Source organism: Dipodomys ordii, unplaced genomic scaffold (genome assembly GCF_000151885.1).
Source record: "Dipodomys ordii isolate 6190 unplaced genomic scaffold, Dord_2.0 Scaffold11, whole genome shotgun sequence".
NCBI lineage: Eukaryota > Metazoa > Chordata > Mammalia > Rodentia > Heteromyidae > Dipodomys > Dipodomys ordii.
In genome coordinates, this window is record NW_012267227.1 from 17,546,320 (window position 1) to 17,568,542 (window position 22,223).

General features: G+C 39.9%; 1 protein-coding gene across 1 annotated transcript in view; it reads right to left on the reverse strand.

Annotated features, from left to right (window-relative positions):
* Window positions 1–22,013, reverse strand: part of Casc5 (cancer susceptibility candidate 5) — a 52,739-nt gene extending 30,726 nt beyond the window's left edge. Inside the window, exons 1-13 of the mRNA XM_013010169.1 lie at window positions 21,940–22,013; window positions 20,619–20,658; window positions 19,093–19,152; window positions 16,026–16,087; window positions 14,173–14,225; window positions 13,128–13,161; window positions 11,997–12,034; window positions 10,180–10,235; window positions 6,175–7,628; window positions 3,417–5,892; window positions 2,203–2,341; window positions 1,792–1,859; window positions 578–676 (exon numbers count right to left, since the gene is read on the reverse strand). Of these exons, the coding sequence (XP_012865623.1) occupies window positions 578–676; window positions 1,792–1,859; window positions 2,203–2,341; window positions 3,417–5,892; window positions 6,175–7,628; window positions 10,180–10,235; window positions 11,997–12,034; window positions 13,128–13,161; window positions 14,173–14,225; window positions 16,026–16,087; window positions 19,093–19,152; window positions 20,619–20,658; window positions 21,940–21,974 (4,614 nt within the window). The 5' untranslated portion in view covers window positions 21,975–22,013. The remainder of the gene's footprint in view (window positions 1–577; window positions 677–1,791; window positions 1,860–2,202; window positions 2,342–3,416; window positions 5,893–6,174; window positions 7,629–10,179; window positions 10,236–11,996; window positions 12,035–13,127; window positions 13,162–14,172; window positions 14,226–16,025; window positions 16,088–19,092; window positions 19,153–20,618; window positions 20,659–21,939) is intronic.
* Between the last annotated feature and the right edge of the window lie 210 nt (window positions 22,014–22,223).

Here is a 22,223-nt window from a genome sequence, read left to right on the forward strand (position 1 = left end):
GCTTGCCTTGCATGCCTGAGGCCCTGGGTTCGATTCCTCAGCACCACATAAGCAAAAAGAAAAAAGCCAGAATTGGTGCTGTGGCTCAAGTGGTAGAGCACTAGCCTTGAGCTGAAGAACTGAGGGACAGTGCACAGGCCCAGAGTTCAGGCCCCACGACCGGACCCCAAAAAAAAAAACAAGAAAAATGTTCTAAAGGGGAAATGACTTCCTTTAACTTTTTTTCTTTTACCTTTTTTTCTAACGCATTTCCTGGGGCTTGAACTCAGGCCTGGGCGCTGTCCCTGAACTATTTTGCTCAAGGCTAGCACTCTACCACCTGAGCCCCATCTCTACTTCAGCTTTTGGTTTAATTGGAGTCTCACACAGCTGCCTGGACCGGCTTGGAACTGCAATCCTCAGACCCCAGCCTCATGAATACCTAGGATTACAGGCATGAGCCACCAGTGCCTAGCTGATTCTTTTGTTTTTACTTTTTTCTTGTTTTACTTTTCAGTAAATACTTGTTTTCATGTAGTTTAGCAAAGTATAATACATTTTAACTAGGATAACTATTTTGCCAAGAAGCTGCTTTTACTTTGGCTGGGAGATTGCTCTGCCGGGGCTTCTGTATCACAATGTGGACCTGAAGAAGTATGAAGAACTCTCTTATTGTAATGCTCCCATCTTTGAGTTTCTAAGAAAAGAAAACAAAAGGCATTTATTGATTCATTCAAGCTAAGTGCATTTTGAGTATAACCCTCATGTTTCTAAAACTTGTGCATATTTATGCAACTATTCAAGAATTAGTAAACCACACATGAGCAGATTTTATCCAAGATTATTAATATTATCTTAATTGAGACAGGGCCCTCCTTATGTAGCCCAGACTGGCCCTGAACTCTATGTGATACCATGACAACCTCTAAGATTAGTTTTTAAGGTTTTTCAATAATAAAGTCTATGTCTTTTAATATTCATTTCTACTTGCTATGGTATGGCTATTTGTTTCATCCAAGACTCATGCTGAATCTTAATCTTGGAAGTCATTTAGAGGAAGAGCCTTTTGGGTGATAACTAGGATTAGAAGAAGTTATGAGGCTGGGGTCCACATGACTGCACTAGTGGTTGCATAAGAGATGGAGGTTAGCAAGGCTGCTCTGTCTTGCTGTGTGAAGCCATGGGTCCTCACCAGCAAGAAAGCTCTCAATTGATACTGAGCTTACTCCAGTGCTATGCTCTTCCTAGCCTCCAGAACCATAAGCTAAATAAATCTCCATTCTTTATGAATCACAGTTTATGATATTCAAGTATAGCCACAGAAAACAGACAGATACTACTTCATAGAACAATTGCTATGCCAGGTGGCAGTGGCTCACCCCTGTAATCCTAGTTACTCAGGAGGTTGAGATCTGAGGCTCACAGCCCAAAGCCAGCCTGTGCAGGAAAGTCCAAGAGACTCTTATCTCCAATTAATCGCAGAAAAAAACAGAAGTGGTGCTGGGGCTCAAGCGGTAAAGTGCTAGCCTTGAGAAAAAGGAGCCCCCGACAGTGCCCAGGTACAGAGTTCAAGCTCCAGGACCAGGGGGGAAAAAAACTGCTATGCTGAATCCTTAATAAAGAAAATTATTCTTCTGCATATAAAATACTTTATATATGCTTTTTAAATTAAATGGGGACCAGGTGGTTCCCTCTTCTTTAACCTTGCTCTTTGAGCCATCCAGCTGGAGCCCATCGTTTTCCTTAACACTTTGCCACCAATAAATAACAACCAAGAAAAAGTATTAAAAGTGATGAATACTTTTAACGTACCTCCCTCAAGTTCTCTTCACAAATAGTGTCACTGAGAAATTGTGATTCCATTTGACTATTGCGGTTTGCTAAAAGTAAAGCAAATTCATGTGAAAATCAGGTCAAAACCCAATTGTTTGCTTGATTTAACTTATCTTTCAGATTTGTGTGTTGTTTATGATGTTTCAGGAAGACGCCCATTTAGCAAGGTAAATTTACTACAGTTTTAGTACATCGTTCAGTGTTTTTCCACTGATTACAAGTTTCTGAAGCAAAACATTCCATTTTTCTATAGTAAAATACTTCTCAATTCATTAAGATGACTATAGGTTAGGCTGATAAAACACTTGGATATTTCCTAAACTGAACTGCATTTATTATTAGTCAAGGATTCAGATAACTGCTATTATTTAGACTTCATAAAAATCTTACTGCTGAAGTCCAGAGAGGTCCCATCAGCCTTGACTGAATCCAGAGAGCTGCTGCAGCTAGATGGGGTCCTGCTTGGGCTTTTTGCCAATACACTGTTAACATGTTTATCTATGTCCTCTTCAGTATCGGGGTCAAAAATCTGTGAAATTATTGATAAAGAAACATTGTTAGAATCAAGTTATGATACTATGTATTCGTGATGGCTAATGTTAACACTCAAAAAAAAACCCACTACTTCAAACATACAATTTATCTATGTTGATATTGCAGAGGGTCCAGGACAGGATGTGCCCAAGAGTGCCCTCTCTATTCTCTCATTCACTTGAGGTGCCTGGGGGGGTTGTCTCGCTCTGGGTCTAATGTCTCAGCTGCCAACAGGAAAGAACATTCCTGTCACTATGAACAGTATCACAGGTCAGGAAAGAAGCAAAACCATGCTCCAATTTGCCAGTGAATAAATGTCATAAGCTAGGTACCAGTGGCTCATGACTGTAATCCTAGCTACTCAGGTGGCTGAGATCTGAAGATCGTGGTTCATAGCCAGCCCAGGCAGGAAAGTCCATGAAACTCTTATCTCCAATAAACCACCAGAAAACGGGAAGTGGCACTGTAGCTCAAGTGGTAAAGCGCTAGCCTTGAGCTGAAGACCTAAGGGACAGCGCCCAGGCCCAGAATTCAAGCCCCACGACCGACCAAAAAAAAGAAAAAAAAAAATTCAGAGCCAAGCCTGGGTAGAAATGAGACCCCTCCCCCCATCTCCAATTAACCAATAAAAAGCTGACAATGGAGCCATGGTTCAAGTGATAGAGGGTCAAACATAAAGAAAAGAGTACAAGCCCCAGTATTGCCACAAGGAAAAAAAAAAAATCAAACCTGAAAAACAGGGCTGGAAATGTGGCTTAGTGCTAGAGGGCTTGCCTCGCCTGAACGAAGGCCTGGGTTTGAGTCCTCACCACCACATACACAGAAAAAGCCAGAAGTAGCACTGTGGCTCCCAAGGAGTAGAGTGCTAGCCTTAAGCAAAAGAAGCTCAAGAACAGTGCCCAGGCCCAGGGTTCAAGCCCTAGGACTGGCAAAAACAACCCCTGAAAAACATTCCTTCCTCAAGACAGTGCAATTTGGGGTTGGAAGTATGGCTCAGTCATGAGCATGAGCCAATCAAACCCCAGTCTCCACAAAAAAAAAAAAAAAAAAGTGAATAAGTAGTAGCTTACCTCATGGCCCTGAATAGTATCACCAAGCTGAAAGTCATGTTTTCTGATTTTTTTCTCAGTTGAAACAGCATCTCCTTCTTGTACCCATGTTCTTTTGTGGCTAATACAGGTTTCCTCCATTTTGTTGTCAGATGGTAAAGTTGCTTTTTGGTCAGTTTCAATCAAAATATTTTCTTCAATTTCTGTGCTAATAGAGCCTGAGGAATTAATCTCACCAGGGAGATTTTCCTCATTTATATACTGAGATGGACTTAAGTTCATTTTAGGTACAACAGATCCTGTGCCTAAATCCTTGTTAGAGACTGGAAGAATTTCTAAGTGATTTAAATCAGTTGAATCTGCTGGAATCTGCTCAGTCTCATCAATACCCATGACACTACAATTTCTCTTGTTTGGCAATCTGGGCAAAAAGATTCCCAAAGAATATCTCCTCATTTTATCTCTACCAGCTGTACTTAATGGTATAGACATACTTTCAGATCCACTATGAGAGTTCTTGTTTTCTTCATCTTTATTATCATTAGCATCATTGGAGACAATGTTATTTATTTCCTTAGTTTGCAGTACACTCTTATTATTGAACCCTGTAGTTCCTAATTCAAGTACTTGTTCTGGAGTAGGTGGCAACTGAACAGTTTGGAGATCTGAAACTCCTTCCGTTTTCCCATGCAAATTTTTCAGACTTTGTTTCCAATTATCACTGGATCCACAAATAACAGCTCCATGACTGCTCGTAAAATCCACATTTTTTCTATCTGTACTATCTATATGGCAGCTTTCAGCTTGGGCTCCTTTCACTATGTAGGCCTGGTCTGCAACTTTCCCCATGACCACCTCATTTGTATCAGTTCTATGGAACTTGATCAATTCCATTTTACTTTGATCCCTACACAATGTATTAGGAGGAATAAGGGTTGTCATCTGATGCTTTTGTGCAGAGTGAAAAACAATTTCACTTCCTACAGACAGTGCTTGTTTTTTAGTGATTTCTTGAATGCAGCTATTATCCTCAGTACTGTTTCCTTCTCTTGCTATTCCAAATGTAGGGTATTCTGGAAGCGTTTTCTCCGTGGCTTGACAGTCAATGAAAACAGCATGGGACTTGGTAACTTTCAGATCATTGTGATTATCTACAAACATTATTGTTTTGTCCACTGGCTTAGCAGTTACTTCTTCTGGTGGGAGAGTTTGGCATTCAGAGGCAGTGGTGTGACTTCTAGTTATCTCCATGTCATCTTGCCCACATGCATATAAAACAGTTTTAGAAGCTCCTGTCAAAGGCATCCAGTTAGAGTCCTCTCTATCTTCCAAGGTACCTTTGTCATTTATTTCTACCCTAGAACTCCGGGTGATATCCATATCATTTTTATCATTCTCTGAAAAGGCAATGGTCTTGTCATTTTGTAACCTCAGGCTTTTTCTTCTCTGAGTTTTGCCTGACAGAAGTTCATTTGGAAATCCAGGCTTTTGTACATCTTTCACATTTTTCCAACTGGTTAATTTAGACACTTGCATGTTATTATCAGCTATTAATGTCTCACATTCCCCTCTAGGATGGTAACTAGAGCACTCCTCTGGGACAGTTACCTGCCTACCTTTTGATGCTGGATGGTTGCTGTCACCATTTTCTGAACATAAAGCATTCTCTTTAGCAAGAGATGTCACTTCTGCAGTTCTCAGACTTTTCCTTTTGGGTAGTTCAAACTTAGGTCTGTGTGGAGGTAAAGTTTTCTCTGCATGGTAGTTAATGAAGACAGTGTGGGACTTTGTCATTTCTAGCTCATCGTGGTTATCTACAAACATTGTAGTCTTTTCCACAGGTCTAATAATTCTTTCATTTGATGAGGCCCTTTCACATTCTAAGGCAACAGTGTGACTTGTAGTGATTTCCATTTCACCCTGCTCACAAGCATACAAAATAGTTTTAGAAGTTCCTTCCACAGGCATCTGATTGGCATCACCTTTGTCTAATAAAGACCTATGGTTTATATCTACTGTACAACTCTTGGTGATCTCCATATCATTTTCATCACCATCTGAAAATATAACAGTCTTATCAATTTTTAGTCCACTAACACTTTTCCTTCCACAAACTTTGGCATTTTGCTTTTCCATCAGAAATTCAGGTTTCTGTATACTTTTGTCCTCTAATACACCAAAGACATTATTAGGTACAAATTCCCCAGTTTTTTCCATAGGACTTTTACCACAGTTTTCTCCTTTTACAGCTATTGGTCTGTTTACTGTTTTGACTTGGATGGTGCTCTGTTCTAAATTATTCTTATTACGGTCTTGTACTTCGGAAGGACCAAATTTAATGATAACAGCATGGCTCTTGGTTAGATCCATAGTTTGCTCCTCCTCTGAACAAATAATCACCTGGTCATGAGAAGAGACCTGTGCGGGGTCATCTAAATCTCTCCTCAGTGACTCAGGTACTTTAGAACCCTGGCCTGGTACAGACTTTGCTATATGACTATTCACATCAGTATTATTTTTCAAGGCAGATTGTCCTGATGGACAATCAGATGACAAGAATGATTTTCTGGTAGAAAATAAAGATGGCTCCCTTGAAACTGTATTTCCATTATTTCTTAGTGCTACTTGTTTATCAAGACCTATATCAGAGTAGGCTACATTATTATCAAGATAAGGTGAAACCTTCAAAATCTGATGTTTTTCTTTCCCCTGAGTATCAGTTAAAATATTTTCAGGTATCAGTTTTGGTTGTTGGGATGGTTTGATATGATTTTTTAACATTTTCCCCCATTTATCTGGAGGACTTTTGCTACAAGAATAAGATTTAGTGATATTCTCTGATGCTAGAATGTAAGGTGCAAGAGGAGCCTGACTTAAGTTACTTGTGTGACTTTGAGTCAAATCCATATCTTCATCTTCTAAGAGGAAAGTCTTTTTGTCAGTCGAGTGAAGAGAGAGAGAATTTGTCAGGCTCTGTTGTAATCTTGCCCTGGACACTTGAGGAAGTGAATGACAATTTACATTCCTTCCCCCACCTTCTGCCACAGTTACATGATTTTGGAGAATCATTGCTTCTTCAGATAGTGGTGCAGATACAATTGGCACATCTGTCTGATCTTGCTTAAAAAGCTGGTTATCTATTGCAACTGTGTGACTCTTGGTAATGTCCATACTATCCTCTCCTGAATAAAACGTTTTCTCAGTAAGAACAGGGCTGGAATCAGGATTGGAATGTCCTTTAGAAAAATTACCATCAGGTTTCAGCAAACTTTTCTCCTCTCTCATACTTGAGAGACACTTGGTCAAGTCCATGGCATCATCACAACTAGAATAAAATAAGGTCTTATAACCGTGAGCAGCTGGACTAAAACACACAGATTCTGAGTTACCAGCTGTTGCTCTGGCATCTTGATTAGAAGTCCCTGTGACTGTGGGAGTTTCTGAATCTATAATGTGACTACAATGTGTTTTATGTTCAGGGTTTAAGAAAGGATCTTGTAAACCAGCATTTTGTTTACTTTTAGAGACTGTTGTCTTTTCTGGAGCTTCAGTTCCACCAACTGCTTCAACATCCTTGGAGATCTTATAAGTTTGATTTTCCGTCTTGGATAAATTATTTGCTAAAGATAAAACCTGCAGGGTATGGTTAGCTGTCAAGTCCATACAGTCATTGTCATAAGTTGTAATATCACCCTTGAATTCCACTAAGTTGTCCTCACCAGATGGGGGAATATGAATATCGGTTGTAAGGCATTGGGTGAAATTCATCCCATCGTCTTGTTCTCTGAAGATTCTAGTAATATTACTACTATTCTCATTTACATGGAGAGATGCTTGCATTTGATGTGTAGAAGAGGCACTACTTGGTTGTTTGGAATAAATAGGTATTTCAAAGTTTTCTTTATCAGGGTCTGTAAGATAAGCACTGGATTTTCGTGTTTTCAATCTTTGTATCAAATCATTGCAATTTATTTTTTTTTCTGGAGTGGGGTGTTGATCCATGGGAATTTTTAATTCTTTTTTCATTCTCAAATTCGCATTGTGACACTTTATGTTAGCCAGGAAGGATGCAGTATCTATCTTGGTAGAATTTTGACTTTTGGTACAATCTAAAAGGCCTTTGGTTATCATCACAGTGTGACTTGCTGTCAAATCCATCTGATTTTCATTGGAAAAGATGATTGTCTGGTCATTTCCATGTTTGTTGTCATGGTTGGGCTCTATAATTGAAAACTATAATGAAAGGAAACATAAGAGATCACACTGAATGTAATTATTTTTTTTTGGTCGGTCGTGGGGCTTGAACTCTGGGCCTGGGCGCTGTCCCTCAGCTCTTCAGCTCAAGGCTAATGCTCTACCACATGAGCCACAGCACCACTTCCCTAATGTAAATTCTTGTATGGAAAAAAAAATAAAATTTTCCAAAGAAGAGAAAATAGTTATTACCACATCTCAGAGATAACTATTGTTTCTTTAATCAAAAATTTGACACTGGGCCCTGGTGGTTCAAGACTATAATCCAAGCTACTCAGGAGGCTAAAATCTGAGGATCATGGTTTTAGGCCAGCCTGGGCAGGGAAGTCTGTGAGACTCTTATCTACAATAAACTACTCAGAAAAAGCCAGAAGTGGCACTGTGGCTCAAGTGGTAGAGCACTAGCCTTGAGCACCAAGAGGCTCAGGGACAGTGTCCAGTACTGAGTTCAAGCCTCAGTACAATCAAAAATAAATTAAAAAAACATATATATATATTATATAGTATTATATAACTGTAAACTCTCTACACATTTCCCTCATAATAACAAAAGGTTTTAATTGGTAATAAACCAAGATATGTCTTTCTTTTTTGTTGTTGATGTTGGCCATAGGGCTTGAACTCAGGGCCTTGGCACTGTCCCTTTGTTCAAGGCTAATACTCTACCACTTTGAGCCACAGCTCTACTTCCGGTTCTGGTGGGGAATTGGAGATACCAGTCCCATGAACTTTCCTGCCTGGGCTGGCTTTGAACTGCGATCCTTATATCTCTACCTTTTTCTTAGTAGCTTAGGATTACAGGCATGAGCCACCAGGACCTGGCAAGAACATTTTTTTCCTTTGATCAATAGCAAAAAGTTAAAATATGAAGTACAAGTATCTTCTATGTAATTTTTTGTAAAATCGTATTTTCCAATTTTGACTGAGTTAACAAAAATGATTTTTTTGTTGTTTAATATAAATTGTTTGTTATTAAGAATTGTATAGAGGGATTACCATTTCATGAATAAAGTGAAATCCTATCTCAAAAATAATCAAACAATAAGCTAACATAGACACACAGAAAGATAATCAATGCAAAAAGCCTGGCAGAGTGGCTCAGGTAGTATCTGCCTAGCAAGTACAAGGCCCTGAGCCCAACCTCCAGTATCAAAAAATAGAAAAAATAAAATCTAAAGTCTAAATAATTTACTTTTTAGTATCTTAACACTAGGAATTGGTGGATCATATCTATAATCCTAACTACTCCAGACCTGGAAAAAAAAATCTGATATACAATGTAACCATAATGAAAATTCTATATTGGATAGGTCCTTCTCATCCTAAATAAACATCTTGGAAAGGCATTGGTTCCTCATGGCTTATTTATTTATTTAGTCAGTCTTGAGGCTTGAATTCTGGGCCTGGGCACTGTCCCTCAGCTCTTCAGCTCAAGGCTAGCACTCTACTACTTGAGCCACAGCGCGACTTCCAGTTTTCTAGTGGTTTACGGGAGATGAGTTTCATGGACTTTCCTGCCCGGGCTGGCTTTGAACCATGATCTTCAGATCTCAGCCTCCTGAGTAGCTGGGATTACAGGCCTGAGCCACCAGCGCCCAGCTTGATGGTTAATTAATAATAGACTCTGTGCTATCTGTACCACAGTAGTTTTATTTAAAGAAATGGTCTAATTCCTATTCAAAATAAGATGTTTGTATATGTTTTTCTTTTGGGGGGGGTTGGTTTTTTTGTCTGTCATGGGGCTTGAACTCAGGGTCTGGGCAGTGTCCCTGAGATTTTTCACTCAGAGCTAGCACTCTATCACATTAAGCCATAGCTCCACTTCTGGTTTTCCAATGGCTAAGTGGATATGAGTTTCATGGACTTTCCTGCCCAGGCTCGTTTTGAACCATGATCTTCAGATCTCAGCCTCTTGAGTAGCTAGGATTATAGGCATGAACCACCAATACCGGACTGTGTATGTTTTTTTGTTGCTGTTGGGTTTGGGTTTTGTTTGTTTTGTTTTGCTTTTGCCAGTCATGGGGCTTGAACTAAGGAACTGTCCCTGAGCTTCTTTTGCTCCAAGCTAGCACTCTACCATTTGAGCCACAGTGCCACTTCTAGCCTTTTCTGTTTATTTGGTACTGAGGAATCGAATCCAAGCCTTCATGCATGTTAGACAAGCACTCTACCACTAAGTCTCTTTCCAGCCAGGGTTTTGTTTTGTTTCATGGAGCTTTTTTTTTTTTGGCAGTGCTTGAGATCTAATTCAGGTCTTTATGCATGATAGGCAAGAGCTACAATCATAGCTCACAAATCTATAATGAAATTCTGAAATGATTCCCATTCATGGTCATTAACATTCGTGAGTTCTAATGTAACATACCTCCCTATATTTACATTGGCAGTGCCTTATGCTTAGGTAGGAAGTTTCCCTACTCTACACCATTTAATTTTGGTCCATGTCCCTAAATCAAGCTAGGATCATGAACTTGTATTTTTTGACTATGGAGAAAAATAAAAATATAAAGATACTCGCATGAAATCATACCTCTCTTTGTTGCATTTGAGTCTGAATGGGAGCACAAAGCAATGTGTTCATACCTACTGAGAAAAAAAAATGTAGTAAGAAAATACATTAAATGGCCGTGCACTTGTCGCTCACACCAATAATCCCAGCTCCTCAGGAGGCTGAGATCTGAGGATTGTCATTCAAAGCCAGCCCAAGCAAAAAAGTCTGTGAGACTCTTATCTCCAATTAACCACCAGAAAACCAAAGTGGCGCTGTGGCTCAGAATGGTAGAGGGCTAGCCTTGAGCTGAAGAGCTCAGGGATAGTACCCAGGCTCAGAGATCAAGCCCTAGTACCAACCAAAAAAAAAAAGGAAGGAAGGAAGGAAAGAAGGAAGTTAGTCCATTAAATGAACTAGAAGGATAAAAATTAAATATAATATATACATTTAAAAAACCCTAAGTTAAAATAGTAAGGACTTAAGCTTAAAGTAGTAGAAGTAATAAGAGATCAAGTAACAGATTTACAAGATATTTAGACTACAACAGAGAGAAAATAAGGGTGAACGGGTATGGGAATGAAGGAAAAGTTCAAAATAGTTCTTTTTTTTTTTTTTTGACTGGATCTTGAACTAAGGGCCAAGGCACTGTCCCTAATCTTCTTTTGCTCAAAGCTAGCGATCTACTACTTAAGCCATAGCACCACTTCCTGCTTTTTCTGAGTAGTTTATTAGAGATAAGAGTCTCACAGAAGGGCTAGAAAGGTGGCTCAGTGGTAGAGTGCTTGCCTTGCATGTACGAGGCCCTGGGTTTGCTTCCTCGGTACCACATAAGCAGAAAAAGCCAGAAGTGGCGCTGTGGCTCAAGTGGTAAGAGTACTAGCCTTAAGCTGAAGAGCTGAGGGACAGTGTCGATGCCCAGAGTTCAGGCCCCATGACCAACCAAAAAAAAAGAGAGAGTCTCATAGACTTTTTTTTGCCAAGGCTGTCTTCGAACTACATCCCTCAGAGCTCAGCCTCCTGAGTAGCTAGGATTACAGGCGTAAGCCGCTATCACCTGGCTTTCAAAATGATTCTTAATTCCTAAGGTGAATAAATAACTGAAAAAGTAAGAGTATATGATAGAAAAAAACAAAAAGGACAGTATGTTATAGAGAAAACAGTATATCCATGAAATTTTAAATAAAAAACATGTATAAAGAAAGAAGCTCTTAGCCGGGCGCCGGTGGCTCACGCCTGTAACCCTAGCTACTCAGGAGGCTGAGATATGAGGACCACGGTTTAAAGCCAGCCCTGGCAGGAAAGTCTATGAGACTCTTATCTCCAATAAACCACTAGAAAACTGGAAGTGGCGCTGTGGCTCAAGCGGTAAAGCTCTCGCCTTGAGCTGAAGAGCACAGGGACAACGCCTAGGCCCAGAGTTCAAGGCCCACGACAGACCAAAAAAAAAAAAAAAAAGAAAGAAGCTCTTGGGGCTGGGAAGGTGGCTCAGTGTTAAGAGTGCTTGCTTCACATGCATTAGGCCCTGAGTTCGATTCCTCAGCACCACATAAACAGAAAAAAGCCGGAAGTGGCATTGTGGCTCAAGTGGTAGAGTGCTTACCTTGAGCTGAAGCTCAAGGACAGAGCCCAGGCCCAAAGTTCAAGATCCATGACCGACACAAAAATACATAAATGAAAAAAAGAAAAAGAAAGTTCTTTATTTTCTTTATTTTTTCCAGAGTTGAGGATGGAATTTAGGGCCTTGTACTCGTCGGGTAAGTGCTCCTCCACAGAGCTAAAACCAAGCTCTTTATTTTTGCATGGTTTCTACTCATTATATTTATCAAGAAATCTATAAGTATTCTGATTGTACTCACCAGTAATCTCACAATATTTGTCATCTGAATTTGTATTCCTAAAAATTAAAAGGTATTTTCATAATCAATATTCCAAACAATTACCATGAATCACAAAAATTTAGACTAGGGAAGATAAAAGATTTTATAGAATGATTAGTAAAATTATAGACTCCTTTAAAAAAAGGCTTTACCTTAAGAATGATAAACATCTTCTCACTTGTTAAAAGTTAATTACTTTTCTACACAGTTGGTCAGTATCCCCCACTTGAAATCTGGAGCTTTTGGAGTGGTACTCAGAAAGCCTTACATTTTGGAGCATTTTGGATGTTCTAGATTAGGGATGCTCAACCAGTTATGTATATACAAATATTTCAGAATCTGAAAAACCACAAAAATCTAAAACACTTCTTGTCCCAAGCATTTACCTAAAATATTCAAATTATATCAGTACTATAAAAGCAACTGATTATATGAAAAAAATGTGCTATTTACTGCTTCATATTAATACATGATTTTAAGAATTTAAGCCAGGCACCAGTGGTTCCTGCCTGTAATCCTAGTTACTCAAGAGGCTGAGATGTGAGGATCATGGTTCAAAGCCAGCCTGGGCAATAAAGCCAGTGAGACTCTTACATCAAATTAACTACTAAAAAGCCAGAAATAGAGCTATGGTGCAAGTGGTGGAGTGCTATCCTTGAGTAAAAAAGCTCAGGAATAGAGCCAAGGCCCGGACTTCAAGCCCGAGGACTGACCAAAAAAAAAAAAAGAAAAGAAAAATTAACAGGAATAACCTTTTTTTTTTTGAGGGGGGAGAGTTACTGGGAACTATACTAGGCAAGCACCACTTAAGCTATGACCTCAGCTTGAAATAAATAACATTTCAGGGGCTGGGAAGGTGGCTCAGTGGTAGAGCGCTTGCCTTGCATGCCTGAGGCACTGGGTTCGATTCCTCAGCACCACATAAGCAAAAAGAAAAAAGCCAGAAGTGGCACTGTGGCTCAAGTGGTAGAGCACTAGTCTTGAGCTAAAGAGCTGAAGGACAGTGCCCAGGCCCAGAGTTCAGGCCCCACAACCGGACCCCCCCCAAAAAAAGACCCTTGTGAAATAAATAACATTTCAAATATAATTTGAATTATGTTCCTTACTTACTGTATAGGTGGAACATTTTCTCCTGCTTCTGTATCTAAAAATAAAGAAAAGTTGTTACAGGACACACTGAAAAATAGTAGAAAAATTACATAAGGACTATTAATAACAAGGTAAAAAAGGAAGTGACTCAAGACTCAAGGTATAATTTCTTTTTTGGGGGGGAGGGAGGTGATAGGTTCTTACTATGGTGCCAAGGCTGGCCTTGAATATGAGACCTCCTGCCTCAGCCCCTCAAGTAACTATGACTAGATTGAACTCAGGGGTTTCTGCTTCCTAAGAAGGTGCTCTACTACTTGAGCCACTCTGTTAGCATGTTTCCTGTTGGTTATTTTCAAGATAGGAACTTACTGTATGCCCAGAGTAGCCTGGACAGTGATCCTGCTATTTGTGGTTGACCATGTCAATGAGCTGACAGTAGGTACCATCATAGCCAACTATTAATTGAAATGGAGTCTCAAGAACTTATTTAATAGGGCTGGCCTTGAACATTATTTTCCTCCAGTCTCTGTTTCCCAAGCTGCTAGGATAACAGGCTTGAGCCATGGCACCTGGCTCAGGGTATACTTTATAAACAGTAAGGGGGCTGGGAATGTGGCTTAGTAGTAGAGTGTTTGCCTAGCATGCATGAAGCCCTGGGTTCGATTCCTCAGTACCACATAAACAGAAAAGGCCGGAAATGGCACTGTGTCTCAAGTGGTAGTACGCTCGCCTTGAGATGCTCTGAGGCAGTGTCCAGGCCCTGAGTTCAAGCCCCAGGACTAGCAAAAACAAACAAACAAACGTTAAGGGGCTGGGAATATGGCTTAATGGTAGAAGGCTTGTCTAGCATGCATGAAGCCCTGGGTTCAATTCCTCAATACCAGTGGCCGTGTGGCTCAAGTGGTAGACTGCTAGCTTTGAGCAAAAGAAGCTCAGGACAGTATCAAGGCCCTGAGTTCAAGCCCCAGGACTGGTAAAAAATAAAAATAATAATTAAACAGATAAATATATCATATCATTTATCTGGTTGAGAATAGATTAGCAAGAACTGGAATATTATATTTACCTGCAATTTCTGACTTTCTCACTGTTTTCATAGGACACTCTGTCTGGAATACCCTAGAAAAGAAAACAAAGATGGTTGAAAATCTTGAATTTTTAAATACAGTCTTTTGGTGTTTATTCATAAACTCCTTTTGGACAGGTTAAGTTAGGTAAAGATAATAGGCAAACCTCAACAGAAAAAACTGGGCCAAGCACCAGTGACTCATACCTGTAATCCTAGCAACTCAGGAGGCTGAGAGCTGAAGATTGCAGTTTAAAACCAACCTGGTCACATAAATTCAAGAGACTTATTTACAATTAATTACTAACAAGCCAGAAATGAAGCTGTGGCTCAAGTAGTTTGGCACCATCCTTGTGCAAAAAAAATTAAGGAAAAGTACAGTCCTTACTCTCTCTGCTTCCTGGTTGGCATTAGTAAGCTCTCTGTTCTACTACATCCTTTGGCCATGATGCTGTGCCTCAACACAGGTCCAGACAAACACCACCTCAAACCACTAGTCAAAATAAATCCTCTTCCCTTTAGAAAAACAAAAACAAAAACGAAGTGAAAGCTCCCTGGCTGAGTTCAAGCCCTAGTGCAGACACAAACAAGAATAAGAAAAAGAAAGCAATTACCTCTATGAAGAAAACAAAGCAGCTGTGTGGCTGGTGGCTCACACCTGTAATCCTAGCCACTCAGGAGGCTGAAATCTGAGGACTGTGGTTCAATGACAGCCCAGACAGGAAAGTCCATGAGATTCTTATCAATTAACTATCAGAAGTGGTGCTGTGGCTCAAAGTGGTAGAGTGCTAGCTTTCAGTGAAAAAGCTCAGGGACAGCAGCCAAGCCCCACAATGGACAAACACAAGAATTCAAGGAAGAGATAAGGTAGCAGGAAATGAAACACATAGGTAATACTTATGAAAGAAGCAGAAGCCAGGCACTGGTGGCTTACACCTGTAATCCTAGCTACTCAGGAGGCGAGATCTGAGGATTACAGTTCAAAGCCATCTTGGGCAAGAAAGTCCATGAGACTCTTCGATAATCACCAGAAAACTGGACGTGGCGCTGTGGCTCAAGTGGTAGAGTGCTAGCCTTGAGCTGAAAAGCTGAGGGACAGCGCCCAGGCCCAGAGTTCAAGACCCAGAACCAAAAAAAAAAAAAAAAAAAAGCAGAAGAAACAAATTATAGCAATTGTAGAATGAAGACAAAACTGAAAGGAGAAGCAGGCTCCATGTTTGTAATCCTAGCTACTCAGGAGTCTACGGTCCAGAGGACAGCAATCTGAGGCCAGCTCAAGCAGAAAAATTCTATAAACTCCATCTCCAAAATGCAAAAGAAAGCTTAGGCATGGCTCAAGTGGTACAGTACCTTACAAAGCTAGCATGAGTACCTAAGTTCAAACCCTACTACTGCTAAACAAAATAAAATAAACCAAACCAAAATAGCAGGGGTACATTTAATAGGAAAAGGTAGTAGGTTTAACCCCCTATTTCAAATTTTATATCTCTAATTTCTTTTGCTAGTTTTGCTGATTAAAATCTGCAGTACAGAAGTGGTGCTGTGGCTCAAAGTGGTAGAGCACTAGTACTGAGCAAAAAATCTGAGGGACAATGCCCAGGCTCTGAGTTCAAGCCCCACAATCAAAAATAAATAAATAAATATCTCCAATATGATGTTAAATAACAGTGGGAATGAATGTGGGAATATTATCCTTCTATTGAAACACAACTTAATAAGAACCATTTAAATAATAATGCTCTAATGTTGCTTAATCAAAACAAATTATTAATACCAGCTAGTACCAAAATATATGATTTTACAAGAAAAAAAGCATTTCGTGTAACATTTTAATATTTAATCTTTCAACTTACTTTATAGTATCTGCAAAGCTGACTCGACGAGAGCTTTTCCTATTTCTCAAAGTATTGGATTCCTAACAGGAGAGAACAGTATGGTTGGATTCTTTATGCACTCAATGTGAATTAGGTCTTCAGAGTAAGAGGCAGAAGTTTTATTCAGAATTACAATTCTCTTCAAATATCCCAATGTTCCCATTAGATTAACATTCCCATTAATGGCACTTAATGAACATATGATTTTCCAAATATTTTTTTGAAGTGCTAAGGAACCTTGGCCTCACATAATTTTGAATGGGAGACAAAATAAGCATATTGGCACAAAGAACATGTAACAAAAAAGACTGGTGAAAAAATAAGAGATATGTTGGCAATTATATTAACAATTATACTTTTGCTGATTACATGGATCTTGTCACACATATCATTCTAAAATAATTCTATTTTTATAGTATTGGGTTTTGAAACTGGGGCCTTACACATGTTACATAAACACTCTATCACTTGAGATCCAAAAAGAGTGATTACTTAGAAATATGGGGTCTCCAAAATCATTAAAGATGCATTGAATTAATGAACTAAAAACAAACCAATGATATATCTGAGACATAATAATACAAAAATAAATTTTCTGACTTACAGATTTCTCAATTCAGAATGGACACAAATAAAGAATTATGTGATGATTTTCTGAGAAACAGCATCAAAACTGAGTCTTGAAGGACAAATAAGAATTAAGGAAAACTATAGATTAATAAAGGAACCATAGAAAAATATTAATTGTGGAACCTAGGTGATGCATATAGGAGCACTCAATGTAAGACCTTTTTTTTTTCCCCTTTGGTTGGTCATGGGGCTTGAACTCAGGGCCTGGGAGCTAGCACTGAGCATTTTTGCCATAGCACCACTTCCTATTTTCTGGTGGTTAATTGGACATAGGAGTCTCACAGATGTTCCTGACCGGGTTGGCACTGAATGATGATCCTCAGATCTAAGCCTCCTGAGTAGCTAGAATTACAGGTGTGATTCTTTCTGCCACATAATTTTTGGTATGTTTGGAAAAAAAAATTAATGAAAAGTTAGACATAAGAATGAGTTTCCAGGGCTGGGAAGGTGGCTCAGTGGTAGAGCGCTTGCTCTGCATGCATGAGGCCCTGAGTTCGATTCCTCAGCACCACATAAGCAAAAAGAAAAAAGCCGGAAGTGGCGTTGTGGCTCAAGTGGTAGAGCGCTAGCCTTGAGCTGAAGAGCTGAGGGACAGCGCCCAGGCACAGAGTTCAGGACCCACGACCAACAAAAAAATAAATAAATAAATGGCAGTTTATCTTGTTCAGAGAATAATACATGTGTGAATATCAAAAATAGAAGCCTGGAAAAAAAAAAAAACTAGGGCTTAAAATTATAAATGTCAGCATATTCCCGTATTTGGAACTTTTATTTTTTCTGCAGTACTAACGATCAAACTCAAAATCATATATTCTAGGCAAGCACTCCACCACTTGAACACGTCTCTAGCCCTTTGTTTGCATTTTGCTTTTGAGATACCTTTACTTGGGCAGGCTTTGAACTCTAAATCCTTCTTGCTCTGATTAGCTAGGATTACAGGCAGGTACCACCATACCTGGTTTTTTGTAAATGCAGGGCTGAAAATCACAGCTATTAGATAACTGTTCTTTCAGAGTTTCATCCCTATCTCTCAAATGCTTCCATTTGAATCTGAAAGCTATGAAACGTTGAGTTGCACACATTTAAGTGGAAATCATTTATAATTTTCTTTCCTTATATAGCTTATAAAAATTCTGATTAAAAATTATCACTGCTGGGAAGGTGGCTCAGTGGTAGAGCGCTTGCCTTGCATGCTCGAGGCCCTGGGTTCGATTCCTCAGCACCACATAAGCAAAAAGAAAAAAAAGCCGGAAGTGGCACTGTGGCTCAAGTGGTAGAGCACTAGCCTTGAGCTGAAGAGCTGAGGGACAGCGCCCAGGCCCAGAGTTCAGGCCCCACGACCGGACCCAAAAAAAAAAAATTATCACTGAAGGCCAGGCGCTGGTGGCTCATGCCTATAATCCTATGTATTCGGGAGGCTGAGATCTGAGGATCGTGGTTCAAAGCCAGCCCAGGCAAGAAAGTCCATGAGACTCTTATCTCCAATTAACCACCAGAAAACCAGAAGTGTCTCTGTGGCTCAACTGGTAGAGTGCTTGCCTTGAGCCCAAGAGCTGAGGGATAGGGCCTAGTCCCAGAGTTCAAGACCCACAACCAACAACAACAACAAAAAAAACTGAAGAAAGTAAATCAGTTGAGCACCGGTGGCTCACGGCTGTAATCCTAGCTACTCAGGAGGCTTAGATCTAAGGATCTCGGTTCAAAGCCAGCCTGGGCAGGAAAGTCCATGAAACTCTTATCTCCAATAAACCACCAGAAAACCATTAGTGGCACTGTAGCTTAAGTGGTAGAATGCTAGCCTTGAGCTGAAGAGCTAAAGGAGAGCGCCCAAGACCAGAGTTCAAGCCCCACAGCCGGCCAAAAAGTAAAAGTAAAAATACATAATTTTTTAAAAACTAGAAAGTAAATCATACAGGTGCTGGTGGCGCTGTAATCCTAGCTACTCAAAAGGCTGAGATCTAAGGATCCCAGTTCAAAGCCCAGGCAAAAAAGTCATTATGAGAATCTCATCTCCAATTAACCACTCAAAAACCAGAAGTGGAGCTATGGCTCAAAGTGGCAGAGCACTACTCTTGAGCAGAAAAGCTCAATGAAAACAGCCAGTCCCTGAGTTCAAGCCCTACAACTGCCCCCCAAAAAATAAGTAAATCAGTCTTTGTTGGGGGACAGGAGGTCCAGGTACATATGAAAAGAGAACACTGAACAATGTTGAAATTGTTTTACAGAGGGAGATGAAGACAAGGGAAAGTAATAGAGGGCGTGAGTTTGATAGTGATATATGGCACGTGTATATGGAAACATCACAGTGAAACCCTCTTGTATAACTACAATTGTACAAGATATGCTAATAAAATAAGTAATAAAAAAGTCATGGAAAATTGTAATCTATTCAGCATTTGCACTACTAGACACTTACCTGAACTATTTCATTCCCACTTCTGATATCCTGAAGAGGACTCCTTGGGGGTTTCAAAATCTAGAGGCAATAGGATTAGTCAGGAAAATCTATCATTGCTATTAATAATATGCTTATTTCCAGTTATAAACTAAGTGGACAGCTAAAATTTCCATGACAATGTTGAACTCCTCAAAGTCATATTGCTCAGAGTAAAAAGTAAAAAGTTTAAATACTTGCTGTCAATTCCTTCTCCCAGTCCACAATCCCAGATTTTTATTTGCACAAACTCATCTCATGCAATCTAATAATGATTGGCTCAGGAATGAAAACTTAATCTGAACAGGATCAAAGTGCTTCCACGATTCAGTTCTGAGTCCTCTGTTTTTCTCACTTGAGGAAATGAATATTCCTAAATAGAATACTCCCTAAATAGAACTGGAACCTGAAAGTAAGGAGAGCTAAATGTACAAAGGAATCACAGGAGAGAGTCTGCCTGCTAGCAAAAACAGTTCAAAAGCAACAAACAGAATAAAAAAGAGAATGGAAATCCTAGTAGAGTGACACCATCGCATTCCCTGGTCACTGAGTTTTGCCTACAATTCGACTTACATTTTGTGTTTAATCACTGGAGTTGGATTTCTACGCTTTGATTGTAAGTGTATGTCAAAAGGCCTGGCAAATTTGTCTGTTGAGATAGAGAATCATTCAAACAGCCAAGGCTGGCCTTAAACTTAAAACTCTCCTGTCTCACACTCCTAAGAGCTGGTGTATGCCATTATACCAGTCCAGCAAATATATCCTTAAGCTGCAAAATATTTTAAATGTATTTTAAACATTTGCAATAAACAATGTATAATTTATGTAGCATAAAATTCATTAATTTAGCATACACAGAACTGTCACATGAAACCTATTATTTTGTATAATACATACTAAAAATTAATTAAAATTTGTAAAGCATGAATTGTAATTAATTGTGCAACTAGGTTAAATATTTGTTTTTATTCTTTTTTTTTTTTTTTTTGGTTCTGGTCATAGGGCCTGAACTCTGGGCCTGAGTGCTATCCCTCAGCTCTTCAGCTCAAGGCTAGCATTCTACCACTTGAGCCATAGTGCCACTTCCAGCTTTTTTTTTTTTTCTGCTTATGTGGTACTGAGGAATAGAACCCAGGGCCTCATACATGCAAGGCAAGCGCTCTACCACTGAGCCACCTTCCCAGCCCTTGTTTTTATTCTGAGAACAACAAGAAGCCAGTGGGGATGGGAAAGTAATACCACAGTTAAAATTACTACAGGAGCTGGGAAGGTGGCTCAGTGGTAAAGTGCTTGCCTTGCATGCAGAAGGCCCTGGGTTCAATTCCTCAACACCACATAAACAGAAAAAGCTCAAGTGGTAGAGCACTAGCCTTGAGCTGAAGAGCTGAGGGACAGTGCCTAGGCCCAGAGTTCAGGCCCCACAACCAATAACAACAACAACAACAACAAAATTACAGCATAGAGTTGTTCGATAAAATGCAACAATTATTAGTTTAAGAGCTTCTTACTGAGGAATGACGTCTTCTAACAGATCTCTCCATATTGTCTCTAAAAAAAGGAGAAAAACAATGTTACATAAATAAACTGCTTTCTAGAAGCTCTCATCCCATCATTCCTTACACACTTCTACACAGTACATCACTTTAATTTAGCATTCTAGCTAGCAAAATTTATATTATAGTATTTAACAGGCCAGGAATGTAGCTTTAGTGGTAGAGTGCTTGCCTCGCATGCATGAAGCCCTGGGTTCCATTCCTCAGTACCAAATAAAGATAAAAAGCCAGAAGTGGGGCTGTGGCTCAAGTGGTAGAGTGCTAGCCTTGAAGAAAAAAGCTCAGAGACAATGCCCAGACCCAGAGATCAGCCCAGGACTGGCAAAAAATAAAAATAAAAATTCAGTATTTAGAAGCTGGGCAGCTCATGCTTGTAATCCTAGCTACTCAGGAGGCTGAGATTTGAGGATTGTGGTTGAAAGCCAGCCCAGGCTGGAAAGTCCATGAGATTCGAATCCCCAATTAACCACCAGAAAACTGGAAGTGGTGCTGTAGTTCTAAGTTGATAGAGCACTAGCCTTGAGCAAAACAGCTCAAAGACCTGAGCTTAAGCCCAGGACTGATCCCCTTTCCCCCTACCCCCCCAAAAGAAGACATTGTATATAAAACTATCTTTTAAAATAACAATCAGAAGCCTGATGCAGGTAGTTCAAGCCTGTAACCCTAGCTACTCAGGAGGCTGAGATTTGAGGATGGAGGTTCAAGCCAAGCCAGGCTAAGCAGGAGAGTCTGAGACTCTTATCTCCCATTAACCACCAGAAAACCAGAAGTGGCACTGTGGCTCAAGTGGCAGAGTGCTTGCTTCGAGCTGAAGAGGGCAGGGACAGTGTCCAAGCCCAGGGTTCAAGCTCCATGACTGACAAAAGAGAAAAAGAAAGAAAGAAAGAGAGAGAGAAAGAAAGAAAGAAACATAGAAAGAAAGAAAGAGAAAAAGAAAAAGGTAGTGGCAGCCAATGGTTTATGTCTGTAATCCTACTTAGGAGGCTGAGATCTGAGGATGGAGGTTCAAAGTCAGCCCAGGCAGGAAAGTCCCTGAGATTGTTAGCTCCAATTAACCACAAGAAGCTGGAAGTGGTAGAGCATTAGATTTGAGTAAAAGAAGCTCAAGGACAACACTCAGGCCCTGAGTTCAAGCCTCAGGACTGACTCAAAAACCAAAGAAAAAAAACACCAGGTAGCATGGAGACTAATAATCACCCCAAGAGCTCCTTCCTGCCTGGTCTAAAACACCCTAATAATAGAGCATAACATCTTCATCTGCTCTGAATCAACTTACCTTTCTTCAGTAGCCACCGAAGATACCCCATCCATATTTGAAGAAAACTTTTTCTATAACAAATACACAATATCTGAAAAAGGCAAAGAAAAAGGAAGAGAAATCACAAACTATGAAGCAATTAGGAACACAGTGTGCCTTTGGAGTTACTTTGCAAGAGAAGATCAAAATTAGCGATGAAAAATCACACTATGGGGGCTGGGAAGGTGGCTCAGTGGTAGAGCACTTGCCTTGCATGCCTGAGGCCCTGGGTTCCATTCCTCAGCATCACATAAGCAAAAAGA